The sequence below is a fragment of the Myotis daubentonii genome, chromosome 8 (assembly GCF_963259705.1).
Source record: "Myotis daubentonii chromosome 8, mMyoDau2.1, whole genome shotgun sequence".
Classification (NCBI taxonomy): Eukaryota; Metazoa; Chordata; class Mammalia; order Chiroptera; family Vespertilionidae; genus Myotis; species Myotis daubentonii.
The window spans coordinates 56,579,134-56,604,472 of record NC_081847.1 but is presented as its reverse complement, the minus strand read 5'-3'; the positions used below and the strand labels follow the sequence as shown (position 1 = coordinate 56,604,472).

The following is a 25,339-nucleotide window of genomic DNA, read 5'->3' as shown; positions in this document are numbered from 1 at the left end:
ATACTTCATATCTCAGTTTCCTTTAATATAATCATTGGGTTCGGAAATAAGCTGACAACATTCTCAGTGCTGCCACTGATCACTAACCCCTTCCCACCACGGTTGGTCTGGGTTCCAACCACATGGACCTTACTGTCCCAGTAAGTCCTGGGCCAAGTACTAGCTCCCTGTGTTCTGTTGAAGGTACCCCAGGCTGCACAGCATGGTCGTCCGCTGCTACCTTCTCATCCAGCAGTACTCAGAAGCTCTGATGGCTCTCACCACCATGGCCTCCCTCCGCGACCACAGCACACCGGAAACACTCAGCATTATGGATGACCTCATCAGCTCCCCAGGAAAAACAAAGAGTGGGAGGGGACACATGCTCATTATCCGGGTGCCCTCCGTGCAGCTGGCGATGTTGGCCAAGGAGCGGCTGCAGGAAGTGCGCGACAAGCTGGGCCTGCAGTACCGCTTTGAGATCATCCTTGGGAACCCTGCCTCTGAAGTCAGCGTTGCAACTCACTTTGTGGCACGCTTAAAGGTTAGCACTGGGCAGACATTTCTCCTTCGAAATTCCGTTTGTTTCTGTTTTCTAGAAATCCCACATAGGTAGCCTGAGTTTCACAGGGTTTTGCACACGTGTCAATCTGATCTTCCTGACACTGTTAAGGCTAAACTAAAAGGATATGTTCACTTGCCTAACTGGAACCAGTTTATTAAGTTTCTGTTAAGCTCCCCCACTTTTTAGCATGTGCATGCAGTTGGTCTTCCATGCTCTCCAACTGCAGGTGCAAAAATGAGATGACCCAATTTGACCCCATGTTTATTGACCTTGTCTGAGATGCATCTAGCCCACGGCCATCTGTTTTCTCAGAAATAAAAAGGTAAGTTGTTCTCTCCGGCCTCTGTGGGGTACACCTTTAAATAAGTATCATGGATTCACTAATTCTTTTCTGTCTACCTAGCCTGTCAGCTCATGTCTAGAGTCGGTAAAGTATTGTTTTATCTTCAATACTCATGTAGAACTGTTCCCTGCCCTCTTGCATGTGGATTCTTCAACAGTTTGTTGTTTCTTCGAACTTGTTTTGACGCTCAGCCCCAAGGTTTGGGTTGGAGGGAGACTCTCCGAGCATCCTGCACAGGGACTTGGTGCATGAGCAAGCCCACTCCCTCTGCACGGCCAGGGGATGCCTGCTTTTCCTAAGCACCTGCTGTTAGGCATGGGGAGTGTGGGAGAATTCCTAAATCAACTAACTCCCTACCTTGTGCCCTGCTCACGTTTTTCATAATCTGGAGTGTCCTAGCCATGTAAAAGCATTTAATAAAATACCTGCATACGTATTGGTATGGCACAGAGCTAGGTGTTGTATGTCTGACTTACACTGACATGGTGTCTGCACCCTGCACTAACTATGGAACTAAACCGAGTTTACACAAATCTGCTTTGGCACATCTCTTATGAAAAGAATCACGTCTTCTTGGGGGATTTGCATGGTCACCCTGGACGGCAGTTTCCTGTCTGCAAATGAGAGTTGGACTGTGGGATTTCTAAGGACTCTAATCTTGGGATCATTATTTAGTATTCACGAAGCATTCTGCAAATATAAACTTTTTTATTATATTCTATCACCCAACCCAATTGAATAAACCAAAATGCAAACACAATATCTTGTATTAGCTTAATAAGTGACAGGAACAAATCTAAAAATAGAAACTCCGATATTTAATGGAAATTGCAACATTTCTGTTATATACAAATATGTTCACCAATTTAAATTATAGCTGTGGACCACGTTCCAGCAGAATTCCTAGGGTGACTAACAAAGAAGAGTCCTGAAACTCACTGAGACATAGGTCTTGAGACAATGTGAATAGTGCTGATGATGAAAATTGTGGAAAGGCAAATCATCAGCACTGCTCTGTGAGTCCCCCACACCTGTTGCCAGGAGATGATTTTAAAGGATGTGAGGCTGCAAGGTCTTTGCTGGGTTTCCATTTGACACTGACCAAGTGTAGCTATTATTAGAGTTTTAGGTCATTTGTTCAGACCCTTCAAAAGTGCCAATTACTAAGTCAGTATAAATCAGCAGGTCCTAATAATTTGCCACTCCGGGCCACAGTTTGAAAGCCACAATCAAGAACTGAGGCTCTGACCCTGGCTAACAGTATATCAGAATCATGGGAGCTTTTAGCGGGTGATTGCTCTGTGCAGGTGCTGTTCTGAGAGCCGCCATACACAAAAGTGGGTGGGGGAGGGGGTCCTCAAAGCCGTTCTCTCTCAATTTGTATGAGTAGCTGCCAGGCACCAACCACACAAAAGAGATTTTCATATTTTCAAAACCACTGGATCATGTTAATTCGTCCTGTTAAAACTATTTGTGTGGAAGTGAAAATATGAAATCCTGTTGAAATGGTCACATCCTAAGCAAGACTGTCGTTGGCCAGGTGGTCTCTGCTTCGCCCTTTGATTTCTACATTACCAATCTCCTTTACTGTTGTGGCGATGCCATGGCTGTGCTTTTTATCTCTGGCCTTGGGTAAAATCCAGTGCCTCCTCTTTTATTAGATGGTCTTGTTTTTGTGCTTCCTTCCAATTATCCTTCATGGATTGTGGTTAACTTAGAAGTGATTACAAGCACTTTGGAAGGGTATGGGGTTTAGATCTCAGTCAGTTCCTGCAGAAGCATTCTGCCTGTGAAGCATTCATTAGGTTTCCTTGGCCTTGAACCCCATATTTTCCTTGAACTCAGTGCTCACCCAGTCTTCTGTGTTGTCTTAAATGCCTCTGCAGTGACATCAGCCTGGGCGGGGTCAGTCTACTAGTATCTAAGACCTGCAGCCACCATTCATCAGGAGTAGCCACGTGACAGAAAGGCATTTTATAGTGGTTTGGCTAGCCCTGACTAATCAAGAGTAAAAGCAAGATTTGTTTAATCTTTTGAAAATACATCTTTTGTAGTAAAATATAACACCTGTTATCCCATCATTGTAACCTGACCTCATTATTCTTGGTGGAACCATGGTCTATGGATGGTTTCTGGGAGATAAAATATATTCAGGGAGAACCCCAGTGTCAGGGAAATCATGAGTCCAGTGGGATGGCTGTACATAAAATGTTTCCTATCTGAAGAATTATTTGCTATAAATCAGGTAAAGTCATGGTTCCCTTTCACATGAAAATGTATGGAAAAATGAATTTTTGTAAAGACCTTCTAATATTTGAAAAAAGTTCTGATAGATTTTTCTAGGACATGAAAAGTTTCTCAAACTTGTGAAGTTATGTAGATCCACCGATTTCCCCTTAGTATGCAAATATATGATAAAAGATTTGGCAACGAGGTTACAGTTCTTCCAGCTTCACAAAGCATATACATTTCATTTGAATAATTGTTAGTACATTTATTTCTAAAGACTGGTATTTCTAGACATCAACGAATTTTTTATCCGATTATTTCCTGCATTTTAGGTTTCTTTTTATCCCATGCTGTGTTTAGCAAAGAAAGTACCCATCTATTTTTAAATAACATTTCATGCATTACTTAACACCTCACTTCTTAGTCCTTGTTCCCAACCATTATCAGAAGTGTCAGTTTATTTCTTATAATAACTCAGGCTAGAAAGCTGATATAAAGCATAGTCAGATGCTACATACTTTATAAAAGTTAGAAACCACCTTATGTACATAAAAGATGCTCTATTTTTTCAGCTCTCAATTCGAAGAATCTGTAAGATCTTTTTTTTCCAATATACAAGATAAATCTATTACCAGATTGTAAATACAAAATAATTAGCCATTTACATACAATAAACATTAATATTTCAAGAAAAAAAGATTTTAAATATAATATTACCAAAACTGTACTAACATAGTATAATATCACAAAAGTTGTAGGAAATATTAAAAATATAAGATGTTTTCACTTTTGAACATCTTTCAAGTTAGTGAGATTTTTTTCATTCATTGATATATTCATGTTTTCAAGATGTACATTCCATTTATTATAGATAAACATATGTGTGTACATGTACAAATGTGTTGATGTATATGAGAAGCTAATGCTTAATAGACTCTATGTAAGGTCATGAGCTAATTGCATTATTCTTCCAAGGAAGGGACAGGCTTTTTGTTGGCCCAGGTTTGGTTCTATTTTTAGCCTTCTTGAGAAAGACTTTTTGGAGCCGAAAGCAAAGTATTACTTGTCAGTTATTTTCAAAGTCAATAAAGGGAGAAAGGGAAAATGACTATCAGAGGTGGCTCACTTCATGATTTTCTTGGTGAAAATTTCTGTTTCAATGGGGTTTTGTTGAGATTAATTTCTTAGTCACTCACTACTGAAACTGTCCTTTTCTTTTCTTTTTTTAAATATATTTTTATTGGGCCCTAACCAGTTTGGCACAGTGAATAGAGTGTCGGCCTGCGGACTGAAAGGTCCCAGGTTCGATTCCGATCAAGGGCATGTACCTCGGTTACGGGCACATCCCCAGTAGGAGGTGTGCAGGAGGCAGCTGATCGATGTTTCTCTCTCATTGATGTTTCTAACTCTCTCTCCCTCTCCCTTCCTCTCTGTAAAAAATCAATAAAATATATTTTTAAAAATACATTTTTTTTATTGGTTTCAGAGAGGAAGGGAGAGGGAGAGAGAGATAGAAACATCAATGATGAGAGAGAATCATTGATTGGCTGCCTCCTGCATGCCCCATAATGGGGATCAAGCCCACAACCCGGGCATGTGCCCCTGACCGGGAATCAAACTGTGACCTCCTTGTTCATAGGTTGACGCTCAACCACTGAGCCATGCCAGCTGGGCTGAAACTCTCTTTTTCAATCAGCCCCAGAGTCTGTTTATTCTATGAAGAATGTATGTTTAAGAGCCTTGAGTCAGGTATTTTAACCAGGTTTTTTCTGTAAGGTTTGTGGGATATTTCACATCATTTCTTTGGCCTGTGTGGCTAATGCATGATGCATACCAAGATCTCCTGTTTCATCCTATTGAGATAAAACTAAAGGCCACATTCTTCTAGTGTGTTCTGTGTGTGCTTTTTGATAGCAATTAAAATGTGTGCCCATACTTACTGGAAGTCATTTGGAAGCACAGATGTGTATTAAAAAATCTGGACCTAGAAATTTTTTAAAAGGTGGAAATTTAAGTAAGGGGTTTTAATTTTATCGTGTGGGCCCCTTTCTACAGACCTGGAGAGGAAATGAACTTGAAGAATGGATCCCTCGGACATACCAAGACTTAGAAGGTCTGCCTTGTATTGTGATATTAACTGGCAAAGATCCTCTTGGAGAAACCTTTCCCAGGTACATTTTTTATGAGTTGCCCAGCCGACGTTTAACCGTCTCACTCATTTGGCAAGTGAAAATAGAATTGTTTTCAGGGATATAAGAAATAAAGCTTTCTTTGATTCCTTCTTTTGACTTTCCAGAGATCACCTAGCAGTGTTGGGAATGGAAGATAGACATAGTGAGACATGTTTATTCATTAAAGCAGGGCAGCCAGAGAGGCAGAGAGGAAAGGCACCTACCCGAAATCAGGATTTCTTTGTGGATGAAGTCTCTTAATCTGCTGTCCCCAGCCCCTTCGAGGATCTAAGGCCTTCAGATTGGTGTAACTGAATGCTTACTGTGTAATGTATCGCCTTAAATGCCTTATATGTGTCCTGCCATTCGTTCATTACAAAAATCATATTAGCCAGGCGCTGTTAATCCGTTTTACAGTTGGATAAAATGAAGTGACTAGGGTGACGTCATAACAGCTAGGAGGTGGCAGAGCTGAGGTTTATTTTTTTTAAATATATTTTATTGATATTTTACAGAGAGGAAGGGAGAGGGATAGAGAGTTAGAAACATCGATGAGAGAGAAATATCAATCAGCCGCCTCTTACACACCTCCTACTAGAGATGTGCCCGCAACCAAGGTACATGCCCTTGGCCGGAATCAAACCTGGGACCTTTCAGTCCGCAGGCCGACGCTCTATCCACTGAGCCAAACCAGTTAGGGCGAGCTGAGGTTTAGAGCAAGGTTTACCTGGCACTGAAACCCATGACTTTAGCTTCTGGGAGACATCCAGCTATCCAGACATACACCAGCACTGCACACAAAGCAGATGGTCTCACCAAAAGCATCATTACTTTTGTGCAGGTCTTTGAAGTACTGTGACCTCCGCTTAATTGACTCAAGCTATTTAACTCGCACAGCCCTGGAGCAGGAGGTGGGTCTGGCATGCTGCTATGTCTCAAAAGAGGTCATCCGGGGGTCCACTGTTGCCCTGGACCTGAGCGGGAAGGAGCAGGAGAGAGCCACCGCCAGCGAGAATGACTCGGATGAGCTGCTGATCGATCTGGAGAGGCCCCAGAGCAACAGCAGTGCCATCACTGGAACCTCGGGTCAGTAATCTCTCTTCTCTTTCGAAGGATCAGGAAGGGGAGTGAGAAGGGAGGGAGTTGTGTGGAAGACAGAAGCATCTACTGACACCCCTCAAGGTTTTCAGAGTCTTCTGTGGCTCAGGCATCCCATCCCGACCTGTTTCCTGGGAGAGAAACTTAGAAAGCATGACTCTTGAACAGCCACGAAATACTTCTATGGGTAAACATTTAATGACAAACTTGGTAATAGGCTAAATAGAGTGAGTAAATTTTATCAACCTTAGTCTGCACATTTCCCCTGGTCTCTCCTACCCTAATGATCTCATGGATACTGTGGATCAGGTACTTGCACGGAGGCCCTCTCTTCCTTCCAGACCCTGAAGCTGTAAGTTTGTGTTAGTTGGCTTAGTACCTGGCACAAAGCGTTTGAATGGATGGATGGATGGATGGATGGATGGATGGATGGATGGATGAATGGATGACTTTTCTAAGTACTTAATGGCAAGTGTTTGTATCCTGAAAGCTACTCTGAGGCCACTGGCTGACTGATGGTCCTCCATGCAGCCTGCCAGCCCCTGTCTTGCAGCATTAGCATATGGCCTATATGGCAGTGTTCCACGTGCGTTTTCTTCTGATAAATTGTATTATAGCAAATACGACAGTATTTCCATTTGTTTCTGACTATGACAGTAATAATACTTAACATAGAAAACTTGGAGCATGTAACAAAACAGAGAGGAGAGAGGAGAAATGAAAAGCCCCTGCCAGAGGTAACCAGTCCTGTTCCTCTGTCCCCGCTTCCCTTCCTCCATCCGTCACTGTGACAGGCACGCAAACACACACACCACTGCGTGTCCGAAAGCAGCACTGGTCTTTCTGTTCATCCTGTAGCTGTTAGATGGCTCCCTGTGGGAACTGAAAAGGCTGCTATTGGTGGGGTTTTCTCTTTCAATGCTGACCATCAGCCTGAAGAGCTGGAGGACTGTCCTACTGGGTGGGCTCAGCTGCTCCCCAGGGGCCAGGGCTGTACCTCCTGCCCCTCCACTAAAGGCTCCCCAGGTTTCTCTCTGAGAGTAGTTCAGAATAAGGGCAAGGAGAGGAAAGGGTAACAGAGGGAGGACGGCTGTCCCATGAAGAAGCTTTGGGATGCCAGCATCAGTGGAGGAGACTTTGCCTTCCTTCCTGGGGCTCTTTAATCAGATCCCCTCCTTGCCCCGACTGCCAGAACCGTCCCATAAGGCTCACATAGTCTTGGCCTTGCTCTGATTAACTCACACAAAGGTAATGGTTTGCCTTCTGCTATTTAGAATTTCCCTCCCTTTGAGGACAACCTGACACGCAGGCTGTGCTCACACCACTGAGCACACATCCCTCAACCCTGGGCCAACTCCAGGAGTCCTCGGGAAGGCTCACTGCTCAAAGTGCGCAGACATGTGGACTCTGAAGGTCAGGGCCATGACAGAAAGGCATGCTCTCAAACAACATGGAAAGACAAAAAAGCCAGATGAGCAAGTGGAGTGACTTGGTTGCAATAACCCCCAGTTCCTGGTGTTCATCGAGAACAGTGGTTCTCAACCTTCTGGCCCTTTAAATACAGTTCCTCATGTTGTGACCCAACCATAAAATTATTTTCGTTGCTACTTCATAACTGTAATGTTGCTACTGTTATGAATCGTAATGTAAATATCTGATATGCAGGATGGTCTTAGGCGACCCCGGTGAAAGGGTCGTTCGACCGCCAAAGGGGTCGCGACCCACAGGTTGAGAACCACTGATCTAGAATCTCCCAAGGTTGGGATTTGACCTACATGCCTGGGAAGCACGGATCTGAGCCCAGAGAGGGCCTCAGTCCTAAATGCAATGAGCTTTAGGTGTGTCCTCAATCCAAAGAGCGGCTGCCCTGTTAGAGGGAAAACACATTTGTAGTGAATTGGCCAAATGTGCAGGGGCCTCTGGGTGAGAGCAGCACCTCATTAGGAATAGATTATGCTTCCATCCTCCTTCCCATGGAGGCGTCTCCACGCTGGTTTGGGCGTCCATGGAAATGGCCACAGCTGGGGAGGTTGTCCACAGCCAGGAGGGTGAGGTCCTCAGACCCCAGGAGGTGGCGGTGCCACTTGAGCAGAACTGGAATGTGGCGCCTGCAGTGGTCAGTGTTCTGGAGTGAATCAGAGAGCACGTCCAAATGAGGTCATTGAGGAACGTTCAATAATGGACTGTTTACAAAGATGGGATACAGGTAACCCCAGGGTGCCCTGACCCCTGCTGGGCCTGAAGAAGCCAGAGGAGCCAGCGTGATGGGCCGCAGCCCTCATGGAGAAAGGCTGCCCACCCTGGAGACCCTGCTGGGGCGAGCCAGGGAATCAACAACCAGTTTCCAGCCAGAGTCTCCCATTGGCCAATCCCACCCGGGGCCAGGGCAGGGGAGCGGAAGAAGCGTGCGGAGGGAGGGCGAGAGGAAAATTTCTAGCATAGTTTCTGGAGTTGGAGCCCAGAGCCTGGTTTCCTGGACTTGCCCTTCTTCCCGGAGGTGCCAGGAGACCTGGCATCAGTCACAGGGTGGCCTCTGTCCATCTGCTTTCAGGCTCCATCATGGAGAATGGGGTGAGCTCTTCCAGCACCGCAGACAAGTCCCAGAAGCAGCCCCTAACCCCCAGCTTCCAGAGCCCAGCCAACAGCACGGGGCTGGAGGAAGGGGTCTCTGCAGGCACAGCGGGAGCTGGGGAGACCCTGAAGCAGGAGTGCGATTCCCTGGGCCCCCAGATGGCGAGCAGCACCACCTCCAAGCCTTCGTCGTCATCCTCCTCCTCCTCAGGTCCCCGGGCTCTCCCGTGGCCCGCTGGGCCTGTCCACGGTGGTAGGGGCTTGCATGCCACCCTGCCCCCAATAGTGATCCTGTCCAAAGCGGCCTACCGCCTCCTGGCCTCCCAGAGGGGAGGCAAGCTGCCGTCCTCCGCATCCCTGCTGCCCCACGCCGACGTGGCCTGGGTGAGCTCCCTGCGGCCGCTCCTGCACAAGGACATGGGCAGCGAGGAGCAGTCCCTCTACTACAGGCAGTGGACCTCGGCTCGGCAGCACCACGCCGACTACAGCAACCAGCCCGACCCCAACTCCGGCGCCCGGACCTGCCACCCCCGACGGCTGCTGCTGACTGGGCCCCCCCAGGTAGGACCGGGGCCAGACCCTGTCCTAAGCTGGGGTCCCCAAGAAGGAAAGAAGCCAGGGAAACTCTCGGGGGCAGAGAGGGGTGTGACCCAGAACAGTGAGGACCTCACTCAGGGCTCTCGGAACAGGAGACACCAAGAGCCCAGGTATGAAACCTCTTTTCCTTTCCTCTCTCCCCATTTAAAACTATTTCCACCAGGTGGGGAAGACAGGCTCCTATTTGCAGTTCCTTAGGATCCTCTTCCGCATGCTCATCAGGCTCCTGGAGGTGGATGTGTATGACGAGGGAGAGATCAACACAGGTGAGTTCTGAACCTGGGCGGGCAGGGGCGAGAGATGGGACGTTAGGAGCTTTCTTTACCTCCTGGGATTTCTCCTGGGCCCCATGTGCAGGGATCCTGTGAGAGCCAAGGCAACGGGCCGGCAAGTGGGTATGAGTAAACCGTGGCTGTGCTCTAGCTTCTTGCGCTCAGCAGCGGAGTCTTCCCCTTGCTTGAGCCTCCCCGTCTCAGGATGCAGCCAGACGCTGGGTAAAAAGGCATTTTATGAAGCTCTGGTTGATTAATTGCTTAGGTGGTGAAATCATTTAGGTTTCAAATTCAGTTGTGGTGCTGAGCTTAATGGCCTGGGCATGTTTTATACTCTGGATCCTAGGGCTTTGCTGGTGAGTCAGTGTATCTTCTGTGTTAACCGCAGGCTCTGAGGGAAGGTATATGGGTTAATTACTCTCATGAAATGAAAACTTCCGTGTGCAGCAGAGGCCTGAGCCATGAACAAACCCCTTCACGTTTGCAGTGACACACAGAGGCTCATGCCTATCAGGGCTGTGGGGGCTGGTTTTCAGTAAGATCATCCCAGCTGTGCCCCCTTCCCAGCGCTCCCCCGGCTGGCACCTGTGGGACAGTCCCGCTCTGTAGCCCATCCCAAAACTGGTGTGAGCAGGGCTCAGCCAGCATTAGCTTGTGGCTAAGGATAGGGTGGACTTGAATCTGGCTTCACATCTCACTGACTTTGCTGGAGGGAAATGGGGTTGGGGATGGGAGATAAGAGGGAAGAGACACTAGAGGTAGTAAGTAGAGGTAATGAGGTAGAAGTTCTCAAGTGAGAAGGAGGGAAAGGCCCTGGCGTCTTCTATCAGATTAGCCTTGGAGATCTCACCTCCCTTGCTTTTTCTAAATAGTTGACCTGTTCGGTGACAAGCCCAAGGGACTAGTTTAGTCCAGAGCAAGACTAGGTAAAATCAGCCATATTTAATCATTTTAAAATCACTTTGGCCCTATATCATTACCAGCTCATATGCAGGATTCCAGACACACACAGTCCCATGGTCACAGCCACATCTCCTTGTGTCCCCAGCTGATCTGCACCGGGCCCACCTTAGAAGGGACCCAGAGCTCCCGGTTGGCCTCAGAACACCCTCCCCTCGGCTGCCTGGAGGGGGCTGGGACCAAAGTTGGCAGAACCCTCCATCTGCCAACTTTCCCACAAGGCCCTTGGCACCACAGACAGCGATACCCTTAATTTTCTCCTCAGATCCCAAATCTGTGCAATGAACGGTGAGACAGTCTGCACAGCCCATGACCCTCGAGCCTGGCCTTCGTAGCAAGAAGTGCTGTTGGTTTGGCTTTATTCCTTCTCCCTCATTTCAGTGTGATGGATGTGACAGTGCTGAGAGAGGCACAGTGATCCCTTTTTTAAAAACTAGAATGAGCTTTAGCTTTTAAATAAAATGCAAACTTCAGCCCGAGGATAGAAAAATAAGCAGCATCATGTTAAAAAAGATACGAGCTGTACTTCTCATCTCTAGACTTTTTTTAATTAATTTTTTCTTTATTGATTAAGGTATTACATATGCGTCCTTATCCCCCCATTGCTCCCCCACCCCTCCAGACTTTTTTTTTAAGTTTCTTCCTTTCTCCTTTTGAAAGTTGTCAGTCTTTGATCTTACAAAATTTTTTTAAATATATTTTATTAATTTTTTACAGCGAGGAAGGGAGAGGGATAGAGAGTTAGAAACATTGATGACAGAGAAACATCGATCAGCTGCCTCCTGCACACCCCTCACTGGGGATGTGCTTGCAACCAAGGTACATGCCCTTGACCGGACCCTTCAGTCTGCAGGCCGACGCTCTATCCACTGAGCCAAGCCGGTTAGGGCTGATCTTACAAATTTTATTAATAACAATAAATATCATCTGTTGCATACCCACCACGTGCCTACCAGTGTCTGACACTTTAAACACACCATCTGGAACTCTTACAACAATCAGGGAACTGTGAGTGTTAAGGTCGGCTCCTGCAGGTGTGAGTAGTAAGGGGCAGCAGCTGAACTCAAACCCTGGGCTACTCAACCTTGACTGGATATGGGACCTGAGTAGAGCTTTAAGCCTCGTGATAAAGGAGATGGGAGGGGTGTAGCCCAAACACCGGGATTTTTACAGCTTCCCCACGATTCTGATACGAAGCAGACATTGGGAACCTTGCTCAGCACATCCCTGAAGTCTCATACACAGGCTGTCGGCCTCTAAAAACCCCACAACTAACACTCTAAGAACTTAGATAATCCAAAATTAAACAAGCTTTTAAAGCAATTTAATGAGCTCACGTGGGAGACTAGTTGATCTCATAGATATGGACCAAATGTGCAGAGGCTAATGTTGGGGGCCAGTCAGGGCAGGTGTCCCTCCCAGCACGGGTATGAAGGGACAGTTCTGGTTCCCTCCACCTTGGAATGGGAGCTCATTTTCCAGAAATGCCTTTGTCCACCCATTGGAGTTTATATTTCATGAAACTTTCTGTCCCTGACACTTGGGAGGGAGGCTGGGCCATCTGCCTGCTCTGCACACTTTCTTTCTTCTTGTCCTAGATCACAGCGAAAGCAGCGGAGTGAGCCAGTCCGAGGGAGAGCCCTGGCCCGACATCGAGAGCTTCAGTAAAATGCCCTTTGACATCAGCGTGCATGATCCCAAGTTCAGTCTGATGAGCCTGGTATACACGGAGAAGCTAGCAGGGGTCAAACAAGGTCAGTGCAAGCAGAGCCAGGCTTATCTCCTCTGAAGGTCAAGGGGAACCTAAGTCCGGCAGGAGGCCCGAGGCAGTTTAATCTTTGAGAGCAGCTTATGTAAGTCTCCTTTCTGCATTTCTCTGCCCTTACACACACACACACACACACACACACACACACACACACCACCTTTTACTTTTCATACCTGCTTCTCAGAGTGTAAATTCTAGAATCCTTGGAAAAACCCTTTCAGGGAGCCGGGGACTTTCTCCCAGGCATAGGGGCTTCATGCATATCATGGGAAGGTTTTCTGCCCCTTTGTACACAGAAGCAATAAAGGAATCCAGAGCTGAAGAGCCCAGGAAACGAGAAACTGTGTCTATGATGCTGACCAAGTACGCGGCCTACAACACCTTCCACCACTGCGAGCAGTGCCACCAGTACATGGACTTCCCCTCCGCCTCCCAGGTGCGGCCCTTCCCCGTGGCCTGCTACCTAGCGTGACTTCGTGTTTAAGGGGTGAAAACTAAGGTTCCCCTTTTCAGCCCTCCTTTAAAGATGCTCATTTATGAAATGGAGCCACTCTTTGTGAGCACGGTGCATGAAGCAATTGATTAAAATTACTTTGGGCTTTTTAGGAATGTGGCTGGGGGTGGTAAGAGAGGGAAATAAACTAAATTTTAGTGTCTTAAGTCACTTCATCAAAATGGTCACATGTGTCAGAAAATAGCTGAGACACTGAAAAAAAACTGATGCTGAAGAAACTGGATATTATGACATATTTAGTGAAACCCCTTTGGGTTGTTGATGAAAATGGTGCTGTTATCTAACAAATCTATATGGCGGCCCCTTGAAGCAGTAAACAAGTTTGTTGATTTGCACCAACCTAATCATATCCTTATTTCTAGCATGGGATGGTTTTGACCACTAGGCATACAGAGGAGTCAGTGTTTACTCTTTTATTTAGAAAGAACTGAAAGGGAGGAACACAGGTGAGCCGGTACCCGGTACCCCAGAGTATCTGTTTTCTGCCAGAGCATCTTTAAGTACAAATGATGGGGAAAGTAGCAAGTGAGAGTAGTACCCAGTGCCTCTTTGGGGTTGCAAAGACAGTGCCAAGCCACCCACAGACAGGCTGTGTAGGGGCAAGATGCTTGACACTCACACCAGTGGCAGCTACCGAAGATGAAGTATTTGCCTTTCCAACCCTGTCCACGGCCAGGTCCTGTGGCAGGTGTACGTTCTCAATAACAACCTTAAGGCGTGGCCTTCAAGCCTGTCAACTGTGAGCTTACATTCCTTTCCTTCTTTGCAAATGCAGATGTCTGACTCCACCCTTCACGCGTTCACGTTCTCTTCCTCCATGCTGGGAGAAGAGGTGCAGCTCTATTTCATCATTCCCAAATCCAAAGAGAGTCATTTTGTCTTCAGCAATCAGGGCAAACACCTGGAGAGCATGCGACTGCCCCTGGTTTCAGACAAGGTGGGTGATAGTATCTGGACACGAGGACTATCCGGTACTATATCAGGTTCTCGAAGCTTCTTAAATCTAAGGGTTTTAATTCCCCTTTTTGGCCTCTGGTTTTTGTTTTTGTTTTTCCTTTCAACAGAATTTGAATGCGGTCAAGAGCCCTATTTTCACTCCTTCCAGTGGTCGCCATGAGCACGGACTCCTAAACCTTTTCCACGCCATGGAGGGCATCAGCCACCTGCATCTTCTAGTGGTCAAAGAATATGAGATGCCGCTGTACCGCAAGTACTGGCCCAACCACATCATGCTTGTGCTCCCCGGCACGTTCAATAACGCAGGCGTGGGTAAGGGCCCCCGGGATAGGGAGCAGGGCTGAACGATAAGCTCCATTCCCTGGGCGAAACTTCCAGAGGTTCCCCCGCCTCTGGAAAGTGTCCTGCCCTCCTGACCAAAGGACTTCTACTCCTCTTCACATGTTTATTTTTCCTGTATCTGCAGTTTTGCGGAACTTTTCACTTCTGAGTACTAGTAACTAAAGAAGTCACTGGTGAAAAAAAAGGGAAAAAATAAAATAAAGAAAGAAAGAAGTCATTGGTGTATTGAGCACCCTGGGGAGGGCTTGAAGTAGTAGAGGTTCCTGGGCGGGGCACACCAGCAGCAGGAATGTGACAGTGAGAAGGGTAGTCTGGAGGCATCTGAAGGGGTGCCCAAAGGGGTCCCTAATCATTTTTAAGGCGTGTGGCAAGTTCTAGGGGGTTCTATACAACCAGGAACTGTGGCAGTCATCTTTACAGTGCCTGGAAGACGTCTTTCCTGCCTTTCCCCACAGGGTTTAAGAGCAATGGGCTGATTTCCTCCAAGGGGAGGGCACTTGGTTGCTGAGTGTGACAGGGTTGTTGAGGGAGGCACTGGAGAAATCTAGAATGCCTCCATTTACCTCAAACTGGACCAGCAGTTTAGAGCAGTACTGTCTGGTCACTTCTCGCATCGTAGTTCTCAATCATTTTTCTGACCCGCTTCTGTGGGTGTCTGTCTGACTTAGTGCAGAGTCTCAGAAGGGCTGAGGATCAAGAGCCGCTAATTGACACTTTTGAGGGAAGTAAGAACATCCAGGAGCTCAGACCTGGAGTGAACAGCAAATGAGACCCGAGAAGTTTCCCTAAATCTACATGGTCCTCCTTTCCAGGGTCTCCCTTGCGCTTATTTTCCCACTTCACTTCTGCCTCTCCCTCTGTCTGTCCATCTCTCTCCTCTCCTTATTAGGTCTCTTCATTTCTTGTTCTCCTTTCCACTCCTTTTCACGTTCTTAAACCTTAGCCTTAATACAGGATTAGGGTATTTTTTAAAACTGGTTTATTATTTTGATGCAATTTTATTTTCCATGTATCACTTTATAGCAATTAAGATTTTTACATATTTCTGATCCTTTATCCTCCCCAAAACCATATATCCCCAAACTAAAATATTTTTCTATATGAATCTGATCCTCAAATTACCCCTTCCCCTGCTTTATTGACCTTTAGGTAAAAAAAAAGTTTCCTCATCCCAGATCTGCCTGAATTTCCTTAGTACTAGCTTTGCCATTTTTGCAAATTTGGGGGGAGAAAAGCCCATATATATGCAAATGAAATTAATGCAAATATCTTTTTTCAATTTTACTTATGATAAGAAACACATTACATAAAACTTACCATCGCAGCCATTTTTAAGTGTACAGATCAGCAGTGTTCAGTATACCCACATTGTTGTGCAACCAATCTCCAAAACTCTTCCTCTGGCAAAACTGAATCTCAGTACCATTAATTCCTTTTTAAGGCTGAACAATATTCCACTGTATGTCTACACACTTTCTTCACCCATTCACCAATCAGTGGACACTTGGTCGCTCCCCACCTTTTGGCTATTGTGAATAGTGGTGTCATGAACATGGGTGTACACATATCTCTTCAAGACCTGTTTTCAGTTCTTTTGGATATAACCAGAAGTGGAATTGCTGAATCATAAAATTCCACTTTTAAGTTTTTGAGGAAGTAGCATACTGTTTTCCATAATGGCTGTACAATTTTACATTCCTACCAACAGTGCAGAATCGTTTGTCTTTCCATATCCTCATATCCTAATGGCTGTGAGGTGGATCTTATTGTGACTAGATTTGCATTTCCCTAATTAGTGATGTCATGTGTCTTTTCATGTGCGTTTTAGTCATTTGTGTATTTTCTTTGGAGAATCTATTCATGTGCTTTGCCTATTTTTTAATCAGGTTGATTTTGTTGTTGTTGACTTGTTGTTCTTTATATATTCTGGATATTTAACCCCTCATCAGATATATGGTTTGTAAATATTTTCTCCCAATCTGTAGGTTGCCTTTTCACAGTTGTGTCCTTTGCACAGAAGTTTCAAATGTTTACATAGTCTGGCCTTATATTTTTTATTTTGTTGCCTGTGCTTTGGTGTCAGATCCAAAAAATCATTACCAAATACAACATCATCAAGCTTTCCCCATTTCTGAGTTTTATAGTTTTGCTGATTTGGCTCAGTGTATGGAGCATTGACTCATGGACTGAAGGGTCCCGGGTTCGATTCCAGTCAAGGGCTGTACCTCGGTTGCAGGCTCAATCCCCTGCCCTGGTCCAAGTGGGTGTGGGAGGAAACCAATCTCTCTCATATCAATGCTTCTGTCTCCCCTCCTCCCTTTCACTCTCTCTAAAAATCAATGGAAAAATATCCTCAGATGAAGATAAACAACAAAAAAAAGTTTTATAGTTTTGGTTCTTGCATTAGTTATTTGATCCATTTTAATTTTTTTATATAGTATAACGGTCCAACTTCATTCCCAACACCATTTGTTTTTTTGGTTTTTTTAAAATATATTTTATTGATTTTTTACAGAGAGGAAGGGAGAGAGATAGGGAGTTAGAAACATCGATGAGAGAGAAACATCGATCAGCTGCCTCCTGCACATCTCCTACTGGGGATATGCCCGCAACCCAGGTACATGCCCTTGACCGGAATCGAACCTGGGACCTTCCAGTCCGCAGGCCGACGCTCTATCCACTGAGCCAAACCGGTTTCGGCCCAACACCATTTGTTAAAGAGACTATTCTTTCCCTAATGAATGGTCTTGGTGCCTTTGTCAAAAATCATTTGAGCATATATGCGAGTATAGTGCTGGGCTCAGTATTTTTATTCCATTTGTCTATATATCTATCTTTATGCCACTACTACATTGCTTTGATTATCGTAGTTTTGTAGTAAATTTGAAATCAGCTAAGAGACCTCCAACTTTGTTCTTCTTCAAGATTGTTTTGGCTCCTCAGCGTCCCTTGAGATTCCTATGAATTTAAAGATGGACTTCCTACTTCTGAAAAAAAAATTGAGATTTTGATTGAGATTCTATTAAATCTGTAGACTGCCTTGGGTAATATTGACATCTTAACAATATTACATCTTCTGATCCATGAACATGATGCCTTTCCATTTGAGTCTTACTTAATTTCTTCTGCAATGTTTTGTGCTTTTCTGTGTACAAGTCTTTTGCCTCCTTGATTAAACATTTATTCCTAATAATCATATTCTTTTGGTACTATTATAAATTTTCCTTAATTTCCTTTTTAGATTATTGTTATATAAACTCAACTGACTTTTGAGTGGTTTTGTATTCACTGACTCACTTTATTCTAACAGCTTTTTTTGTGTGTGAAATCTTTAGAGTTTTCTACGTACAAGATAATGTTGCCTACAAAGAGAGATACTTTTACTTCTTCCTTTACAACTTGGATGCCTTTTGTTTCTTTTTTGCCAGATTGCTCTGGCTATAATTTCCAGGATCATCTTAATGTGGACATCCTTGTCTTATTCCTGATCTTAGAGAAAAAGCTTTCAGTCTTTCACCACGGAGTATGTTACTGTGGGTTTTTCATATATGAACCTTATTATGCTGAGAATGAAAACGATTACATTCATGCTCTTAGACAGTATATTTTCCTAAATCCTATTTCTCTTCATCTATTCAAATAGTTTTCCTGGTTAGACTTGCTAGCTTTACTACCCTTCATTTCATTATCTACATTTTGTTTTCATTTTAGGGTGGGCCACTCATAAAATTTGGCTAATGCCTGGTGATAATCATCTTGAATATATATTTTTTATTGTTGACAGTATTGCAGATATCCCCTACCCCCCTCTTTGCACTCCTCCACTAGCCCCTGCCCACCCCAGGACTTCACCACACTATTATCTGTGTCCATGGGCTATGCATATATGTATGTAAGTTTTTTGGCTAATCTCTTCTCATCCCCCTCACTCCTCTGAGATGTGTCAGCTTGTTACATACATCCATGCCTCTGGACCTATTTTGTTCATCAGCTTATTTTGTTCATTAGATTCCACATATAAGTAAGATCATGTGATATTTGTCTTTCTCTGACTGGCTTGACAATCATCTTAATTGCCATCATTCATTGAGTACTTAGTACATGCTAGGCACTACCCCAAGCGCCGTACAATTCGCAAAGTAGATGCTATCATTGCCTTCTTACCGGTGGAGAAGCCAAGGCACAGGGGAGTTAACTTGTTCATTGTCAAGTTAGAAAGTGGTGGAATCAGGATTCAAACCTAGGCAGCTTGGCTCTAGTCTTTTCTACTACTCACTATACCACACAGCCTCTTGCAAAAAAAAAAAAAAAGAAAAAGAAAAAAAATGCCAGTTTCCAGAATCATCTTCAGAGATGATGCTACCAATTTCCTGAAGTTCTCTCAAGCAGGGAACACATTAGTGTAAGCGGCATACTCACTAACCGCAGGCTCTGGCTACTCCCTAGTGCAGGACATGTAAGAGACTGCTTCTGAGACAGAGCCTCTTATCATGACTTTCAGAAACTGACTAGTAATGAGTTTCCTCCATGTGGCATCCTTTGTCCTATCAGGGAAACTGGATTCTTGCTATATTCCTCAAAGTGTAGTTCATGAATCATCTGTATCATCAGACATCTTTGGTTTCTGTCCCCTTATCAGACCTACTCAAGTGAATCTTTGGTGTTAGGCTCCAGGAGTCTGCATTTTAAAGACTTCCTCTGTGATTTTTACCTACACTCAAGTTTGCTCTGAAAATCTAGTTGACCCTGCTCACAGTGGTCACCATGTGGACAGGCATGCCTGTGGAGAGTGTGAGCTGTCTGTGGGGCTTCCTGAGTGAAGGACGTGCAGCTGTACTTGTGTTGCCTTCCAGGTGCTGCCAGGTTTCTCATTAAGGAGCTGTCATACCACAACCTGGAACTGGAGAGGAACCGCCTGGAAGAGCTGGGAATTAAACGCCAGTGTGTCTGGCCTTTCATCGTTGTGATGGATGACTCATGTGTCCTGTGGAACATTCACAGTGTTCAGGAGCAGACCAGGTAGTGGTACTTCCCGAGCAGTCCTATTGAGAAGATCCTCTCCTTGGCTGCAGTTATGCATGGAAGTAAATAGAAGAGGCATAGCTTTCCAGAGCAGAACGTTCATCCACAAGACCACCCTCACAAGTACATTTTTTTTTAAATTTAGACATTCAGTATGCCATTAAATTCCCGGACCATTTCTGCATCATGGCTTTGGTTAGCTATAAATCTATTGAGAGCATGCTTTGTTTAGAAAGTCCAGCCCTTGCTGGTTTGGCTCAGTGGAGAGGGTTGGCCTAAGGACTAAAGGGTCCTGGGTTTGATTCTGGTCAAGGGCCCGTACCTTGGTTGCAGGCTTCTCCTTGGCCCGGGCCCTGGTCAGGGCGCGTGCAGGAGGCAACCAATTGATGTGTTTCTCTCTCATTAATATTTCTCTCTGTCTTCCCTCTCTCTAAAAATCAATGGAGAAATATCCTGGAGTGAAGATTAAAAAAAAAAAAAAGTCATTGGCTTCTAAATCAGGGAGCCTGCTTTTTAGCCCCAGCTTTGCCATGTTATCTGGATGAAAGGGAAAATTATTTCACCTTTCTCAATTTCATCACCTGTAAAATTATGGTTGGGCCAGTCTCAGTGGTTTTCCTCTTGGGGCAGTGGTGAGGGGTCCATGAGAACCAGAAGGATAATAAAAATGGGAAAGTCCAACACAAGAAATGGCCCCAGATGTCAATAACACCCTCGTTGAAACACAGCCAGATTTCTAGGCCCTTCCAATTCAAACGTCATGATTTTGTGTCCTTGTGGATTTGAAGTCAGTGACGTTCTCAAATATTCCATTATACAATAATTACCAGAACTAGGAAGTATACTTCTGACCTCGGGCTACCTCACTCTAGTAACTTACCGTTCGTTATTCACTTTGAGGCAGGGGGTGGCTTTGTTTCTCGGTCTTAAAGTGATGCACCCCACCCCCTAGAGGCAGTTTCCTAAAATTAGCAGTCTGGCAGTATGAAAACTGGGCTTGACACCTTCCTCCATTCCAGGCGAAGAGAAAGTAAATAAGCTAATTATATTACAGATATTAATACTGTATAGTAGTGTTGGCCCTTCATAAATGACCCTGTTTTCAATAATATTTATTGATAACTTATATAAACTAACTTTACATTTCATAGCCAGCCCATGGAAGCAGGAGTTTCCAGTAAGAATGTGTCCTTGAAGAGTGTCTTACAGCACATTGAAGCAACACCAAAAATCATCCACTATGCAATCCTGGGTGTACAGAAATGGAGCAGCAAGCTGGCTTCCCAGAGTCTGAGGGCCCCGTTCTCCAGGTGCCACGTGCACGATTTCATTCTCCTCAACACAGACCTGACTCAGAATGTGCAGTACGACTTCAACAGGTAGTCAGGCTCTTGGGTACAAGTAACCCTAGTCATTGTCTCTACCCAGCTCTAGCCTGTTTTTTATTCCTATTTCTGTCTTTAATTGAAAGCTGAGAATCTCTTTACATGGACAAGAAGAAAGGGGGAGAATCAAGTCTCAAAGTATCCCTTCACCATCCTTCAAACTGACCCAAATCCTTAACAGGTGTTACAATATAAAATGCTTGGAAAATGTTTCAGCAATCTCATTATTCAACAAAAACTGAAACAGGGACAAACTGTTGAATCAACACCAGTCAGTGTGTGGACCCATAAGCCCACTGAAGGTTAATTCTTCCTTCTTCCTCTGACCTCAGAAGGTAATCACTTTCTCCAAATGTAAGACCAGAGGTCTGGATTCTGTAGAAAAGCCAGTAAGTGAGAATGAGCAGGCTAACCTTGGCCTTGCCTCCTGAATAAAGTATGTCCATATCCTGGAAAATCTGATCTGGCCAAACAAAGAAAAGCCAGGGACTGTAAAGTCCCTCTTATGTCAACCCCCAATCCTGTAGCTACTAGAATATTCTGTAGCTATTTTACTTGTTTTAAATTTGACAGATGCTTCATCCTATTTGCAGCCAGAATTTAAAAACTTGGAGCACCTATGCACTCCCATCTTGCAAGAGTATATAGAATGTGCAGTCTGGTTCGGTTCAAGGAGCCCAAGGTCCCCAAAAAATGTCTGGGACCAAACTCTCCTCACTCCTTTATTTAATGGCTGTAATTCCCAAATCAGGGGCTTCACACAGGCAAGTGTTAAGAGGGCCAGCTCTACAAGAAAGCAAGGTTGATTCTGTTTGAGGCTGTCTCTTAACGTCTGCCACACATTTATTTCTTTGTGTGTAATGATCATGATTGAGATGTGTCAGGTAGCCAAAGAAACCTATTGTGATTATGATTTAGGTATTTCTGTGAAGACGTTGACTTTAACCTGAGAACAAACAGCAGTGGCTTGCTCATCTGTCGTTTTAATAACTTCAGTCTCATGAAGAAACACATTCAGGTTGGAGGGCAAAGGGACTTTATCATTAAACCAAAGATCATGGTGAGTATGCAAGCTTGATTCTACTATTGGAATTAAGACAACAATTTCTTAATTGATATCTTTGTTATTAGGTGCTGGCATTAAGCACTTGCCACTTGTGCTTAGAAAGTGAGGAGTCCTTAATGCCAAATTTGCACTTGCAGCCCTCATTTCCCTTGCTGAGGACTCATCTACAGCCAGACATAACATTTGAAAATACAACAAAATTACTTCTCTTTATATTTAAGGCTTCACAACTCCTTCAAGGATTTGTGAAGGATTCAGTTTCAAAATTAACCTTCTGTATTTTTTATGTAATACATGAGAAATGTAAATCAAGATGCTTGTCAAGAAAATAAAAGACCAGAGACTTCCAGTCAAGATGGTGGCATAGGTAAAATGCGGTACTCACCTTCTCCCACAACCACATCAAAATTACAACTATAGAACCACCATCATTCAGATCCACCAGAAATCTAGCTGAATAGAAGTCCAACAACTAGGGATTTAAGGAAGAAGCCACATGAAGACTGGTAGGAGCAGACACAGAATGGGCTGGTCAAAAATCAGAAAGGATCTCTCGGCTGGGGAGGTCCCCTGTGAGGAGCAAAGGATCCTGGCCCCACACCAGGACCCCCAGCCCAGGGTTCCAATGCCAGGAAGAGAAGTGCCCATAACTTCTGGTGGTAAAAACCAGTGGGAATTGTGGCTAAGACAAAGAGCTGCTGGAGTTCCTCTCAAAGGGCCCACACATAGACTTACTTGCACACACTTCCTCTGAGCACCAGTGCTGGGATAGCAGCTAAAATGGTAATACAGGGAGGAACTAAGTTGTTTGGCATTAGGATAAGAGCGGGGGGGGGGGGTGGGGACTGCAGCTTTCTGCCAGACAAAAGTGCTGGCAGAGGCCATTGTTCCTTTTCTGAGACACCTCCCCTCCCTCCCCCACCTCCCACACACAGAAATGACAGGCAGATGCCATATCTGAGTCTCCATCAACTTGGCTCAGTGTTTTCCTGCCTGCCCTGGTGATTCCTGGAGATCCCACCCCACCCAAGCTATTTCCAGTGGCTTTTTTCAAACAAATGGCCTGTCTTGGCTCATGCTTCAGACTTGCCTAAAATCTCTCAAACAAGCAGTGTCTGGCCTCAGGGTGCCCCATACCTCTCACAAAGTGGCCCCAGGCCTGGCAATAGCAGCTGGCCTTGGTTCACAGCTTAGCCCCACCTGGGTACCTCCAAACCCAGGAAAAGTAGCAGCCATCTGCAGATTGCTTTGTAGCTCATACCGGATGGCACCAGCCAGAACACAAAAGGCAGCTGACCTTGGCCTGCACCTCCCAGGAGTCCCCAGATCCAGCGCCCCTGTATCCCATGATATCCACAAGCAATATACTCAAGAAGCAGAACAGAAACAGACTTAGATGCAGAGTATATTTTGATGGTCGTCAGATGGGAGGGAGTTGGGGGTTGGGTGAAAAAGGTGAAAAGACTAAGTACAAATTGGTTGTTACAGAATAGTCATGGGAGTGTAAAGCACAGCATAGGAAATATAGTCAATAAAATTCTAATAACTATATGGTGTCATATGGGTAACAAGATGTATTGGGATGATCACTTAATAAGTTATATAATGTCTAATCACTGGGGTGTATACCTGAAACTAATATATTTCAACTGTAATTGAAAAATAAAAATGATTAAAAACAGAAAAAGAAAGTAACAGATCAAAACCTGTTAAGGTTGCAAATTCCATGGGCTATCCTTTTCTGTTTAAGAGATACTGGTATCTAATCATTTATAACATGGATCCCCAGTAAGCTTAGAAACCTTTGCTTTTTTTTTTCTCTCAGTTGTGATAAATCCCATCCACATCCAGAGCACTATAATAAGCTTCCTTTTGGTCCTCACAATGTACTTGCTAAGTGCAGTAACTTTCAAAGAAGCCTGCTTTTCCATTGTCTCCTGTTCTTGCTGTGGGTAGATTGTTAGATACGACAGTACTGTTCTGTAGTAAGTGAAAAACATTTTCAGAACCCAAGGACAGACTTACATTTGAGCCTAGCACTTGTCACTTGTACTATTATTTGGGGACTGCTAGGATGCAATGCAGTTTCCTTTCCTATTTCATCCACTGACACACATTTTCCATGATAATCTCGGCTCTTGTTTCAGGTGTCAGAGAGCTTAGCACCCATCCTGCCCCTTCAGTATGTCTGTGCTCCCGACAGTGAACACACATTACTGGCAGCCCCTGCGCAGTTCCTTCTGGAGAAGTTCCTTCAGCACGCCTCATACAAACTCTTCCCCAAAGCCATCCGGAACTTCAAGAGTCCTGTGTTAGCTGTTGATTGCTATCTTAACATTGGACCAGAGGTAAAGGGGGAGTGGGCTAGTACTATGCTTTACCCACTTCCATCCATTTGTTTTCCATTTTAGTTCCCATTTGAAAAAGACAAAAAGGAACCTGTAACAGACTCATTTATGCAAAGGCTTACACAAGGTGCAATGGTAGTCATCCCTCCCCATACACATTTCACCTCTCCACAATAAGCCAGTGAACACTCAAAGTTTAGCTCTGAGGTCAGCTCTGCTGAGAAGCCTACTACCTCAGCTGGGCAGAAACAGTTGTTTGCTCCCCCTCAATCACATGTATCAGATGATATTTTATTTTAAAATTCTTTGTTTAAAGCAGCAGTCACCAACCTTTCGGACCTCACAGACCACCAGTTGGCAACCGCTGCTCCAAAGGTTTCCTTAAACCAGCGGTTGCCAGCCTTTCAGACCTCATGGACCACTGGTTGGCAACCACTGGTTTAAAATATTACATGTCTCCTTTGTTCTCCATTAACTTCTCCCTAGCCACTCATACCCCCAGCACATACCCTCACCCCCCTACTGCCTGTGTCTATTGGTTATGCTTATATGCATGCATACAAGCCCTTTGGTTGATCTCTTACCCCCCGCCTGCCACCACCACCACCACCACCACCACCACCCCCCCCCCGCCCTTCCCTCTGAGTTTGGGTGGTCTGTTCGATGCTTCTCTGGATCTATTTTTGTCCATCAGTTTGTTGTTCATTATTTTCCACAAATGAATGACATCATGTGATATTTACCTTCCTCTGACTGGCTTATTTCACTTAGCATAATTATTCTCTAGGTCCACCCATGCTGTTGCAAATGGTAAGAATTCTTTCTTTTTTACAACAGTGTAGTATTCCATTGGGTAGATATACCAGTTTTTTAATCCACTCATCAGATATTTTAATCATGTGATGGTATTTCTCCCCATGCCAGAGGACCACTATGTCTTACCCACTATTGTAGGCACATAAGAGCTCAATGATTGCTGAGCAATAAGGTATCATGGAGACCTTTATCGTTGTCACTTCCACTCCTGCACTTCATTCTTTTCCATGACTTCCTTATTTGTCATTCTTTCTCTTCCCTGTCTCAAGTTCTCCATCAGTTTTACTTTATAAAAAAATTTGCAAGTTGTACCTTTAGGCTTCTGACCACTGATAG

The 25,339-nt window shown here is 44.7% G+C and overlaps 1 protein-coding gene across 4 annotated transcripts in view; it reads left to right on the top strand.

The window, feature by feature from the left end:
* Window positions 1-25,339, top strand: part of GREB1L (GREB1 like retinoic acid receptor coactivator) — a 232,024-nt gene that overhangs the window by 199,513 nt on the left and 7,172 nt on the right. For 3 of the 4 annotated variants that reach the window (XM_059706495.1, XM_059706496.1, XM_059706494.1), the window contains 13 exons: window positions 184-523; window positions 5,172-5,287; window positions 6,129-6,373; window positions 8,937-9,517; window positions 9,717-9,819; window positions 12,384-12,539; window positions 12,850-12,989; window positions 13,843-14,004; window positions 14,132-14,336; window positions 19,220-19,385; window positions 20,540-20,767; window positions 21,692-21,833; window positions 23,987-24,187. In XM_059706495.1, the coding sequence (XP_059562478.1) occupies window positions 184-523; window positions 5,172-5,287; window positions 6,129-6,373; window positions 8,937-9,517; window positions 9,717-9,819; window positions 12,384-12,539; window positions 12,850-12,989; window positions 13,843-14,004; window positions 14,132-14,336; window positions 19,220-19,385; window positions 20,540-20,767; window positions 21,692-21,833; window positions 23,987-24,187 (2,785 nt within the window). Of the gene's footprint in view, window positions 1-183; window positions 524-5,171; window positions 5,288-6,128; window positions 6,374-8,936; window positions 9,518-9,716; window positions 9,820-12,383; window positions 12,540-12,849; window positions 12,990-13,842; window positions 14,005-14,131; window positions 14,533-14,577; window positions 16,835-19,219; window positions 19,386-20,539; window positions 20,768-21,691; window positions 21,834-23,986; window positions 24,188-25,339 lie in introns of those variants that run through there. The other variant, XR_009454134.1, reaches the window with a different exon arrangement.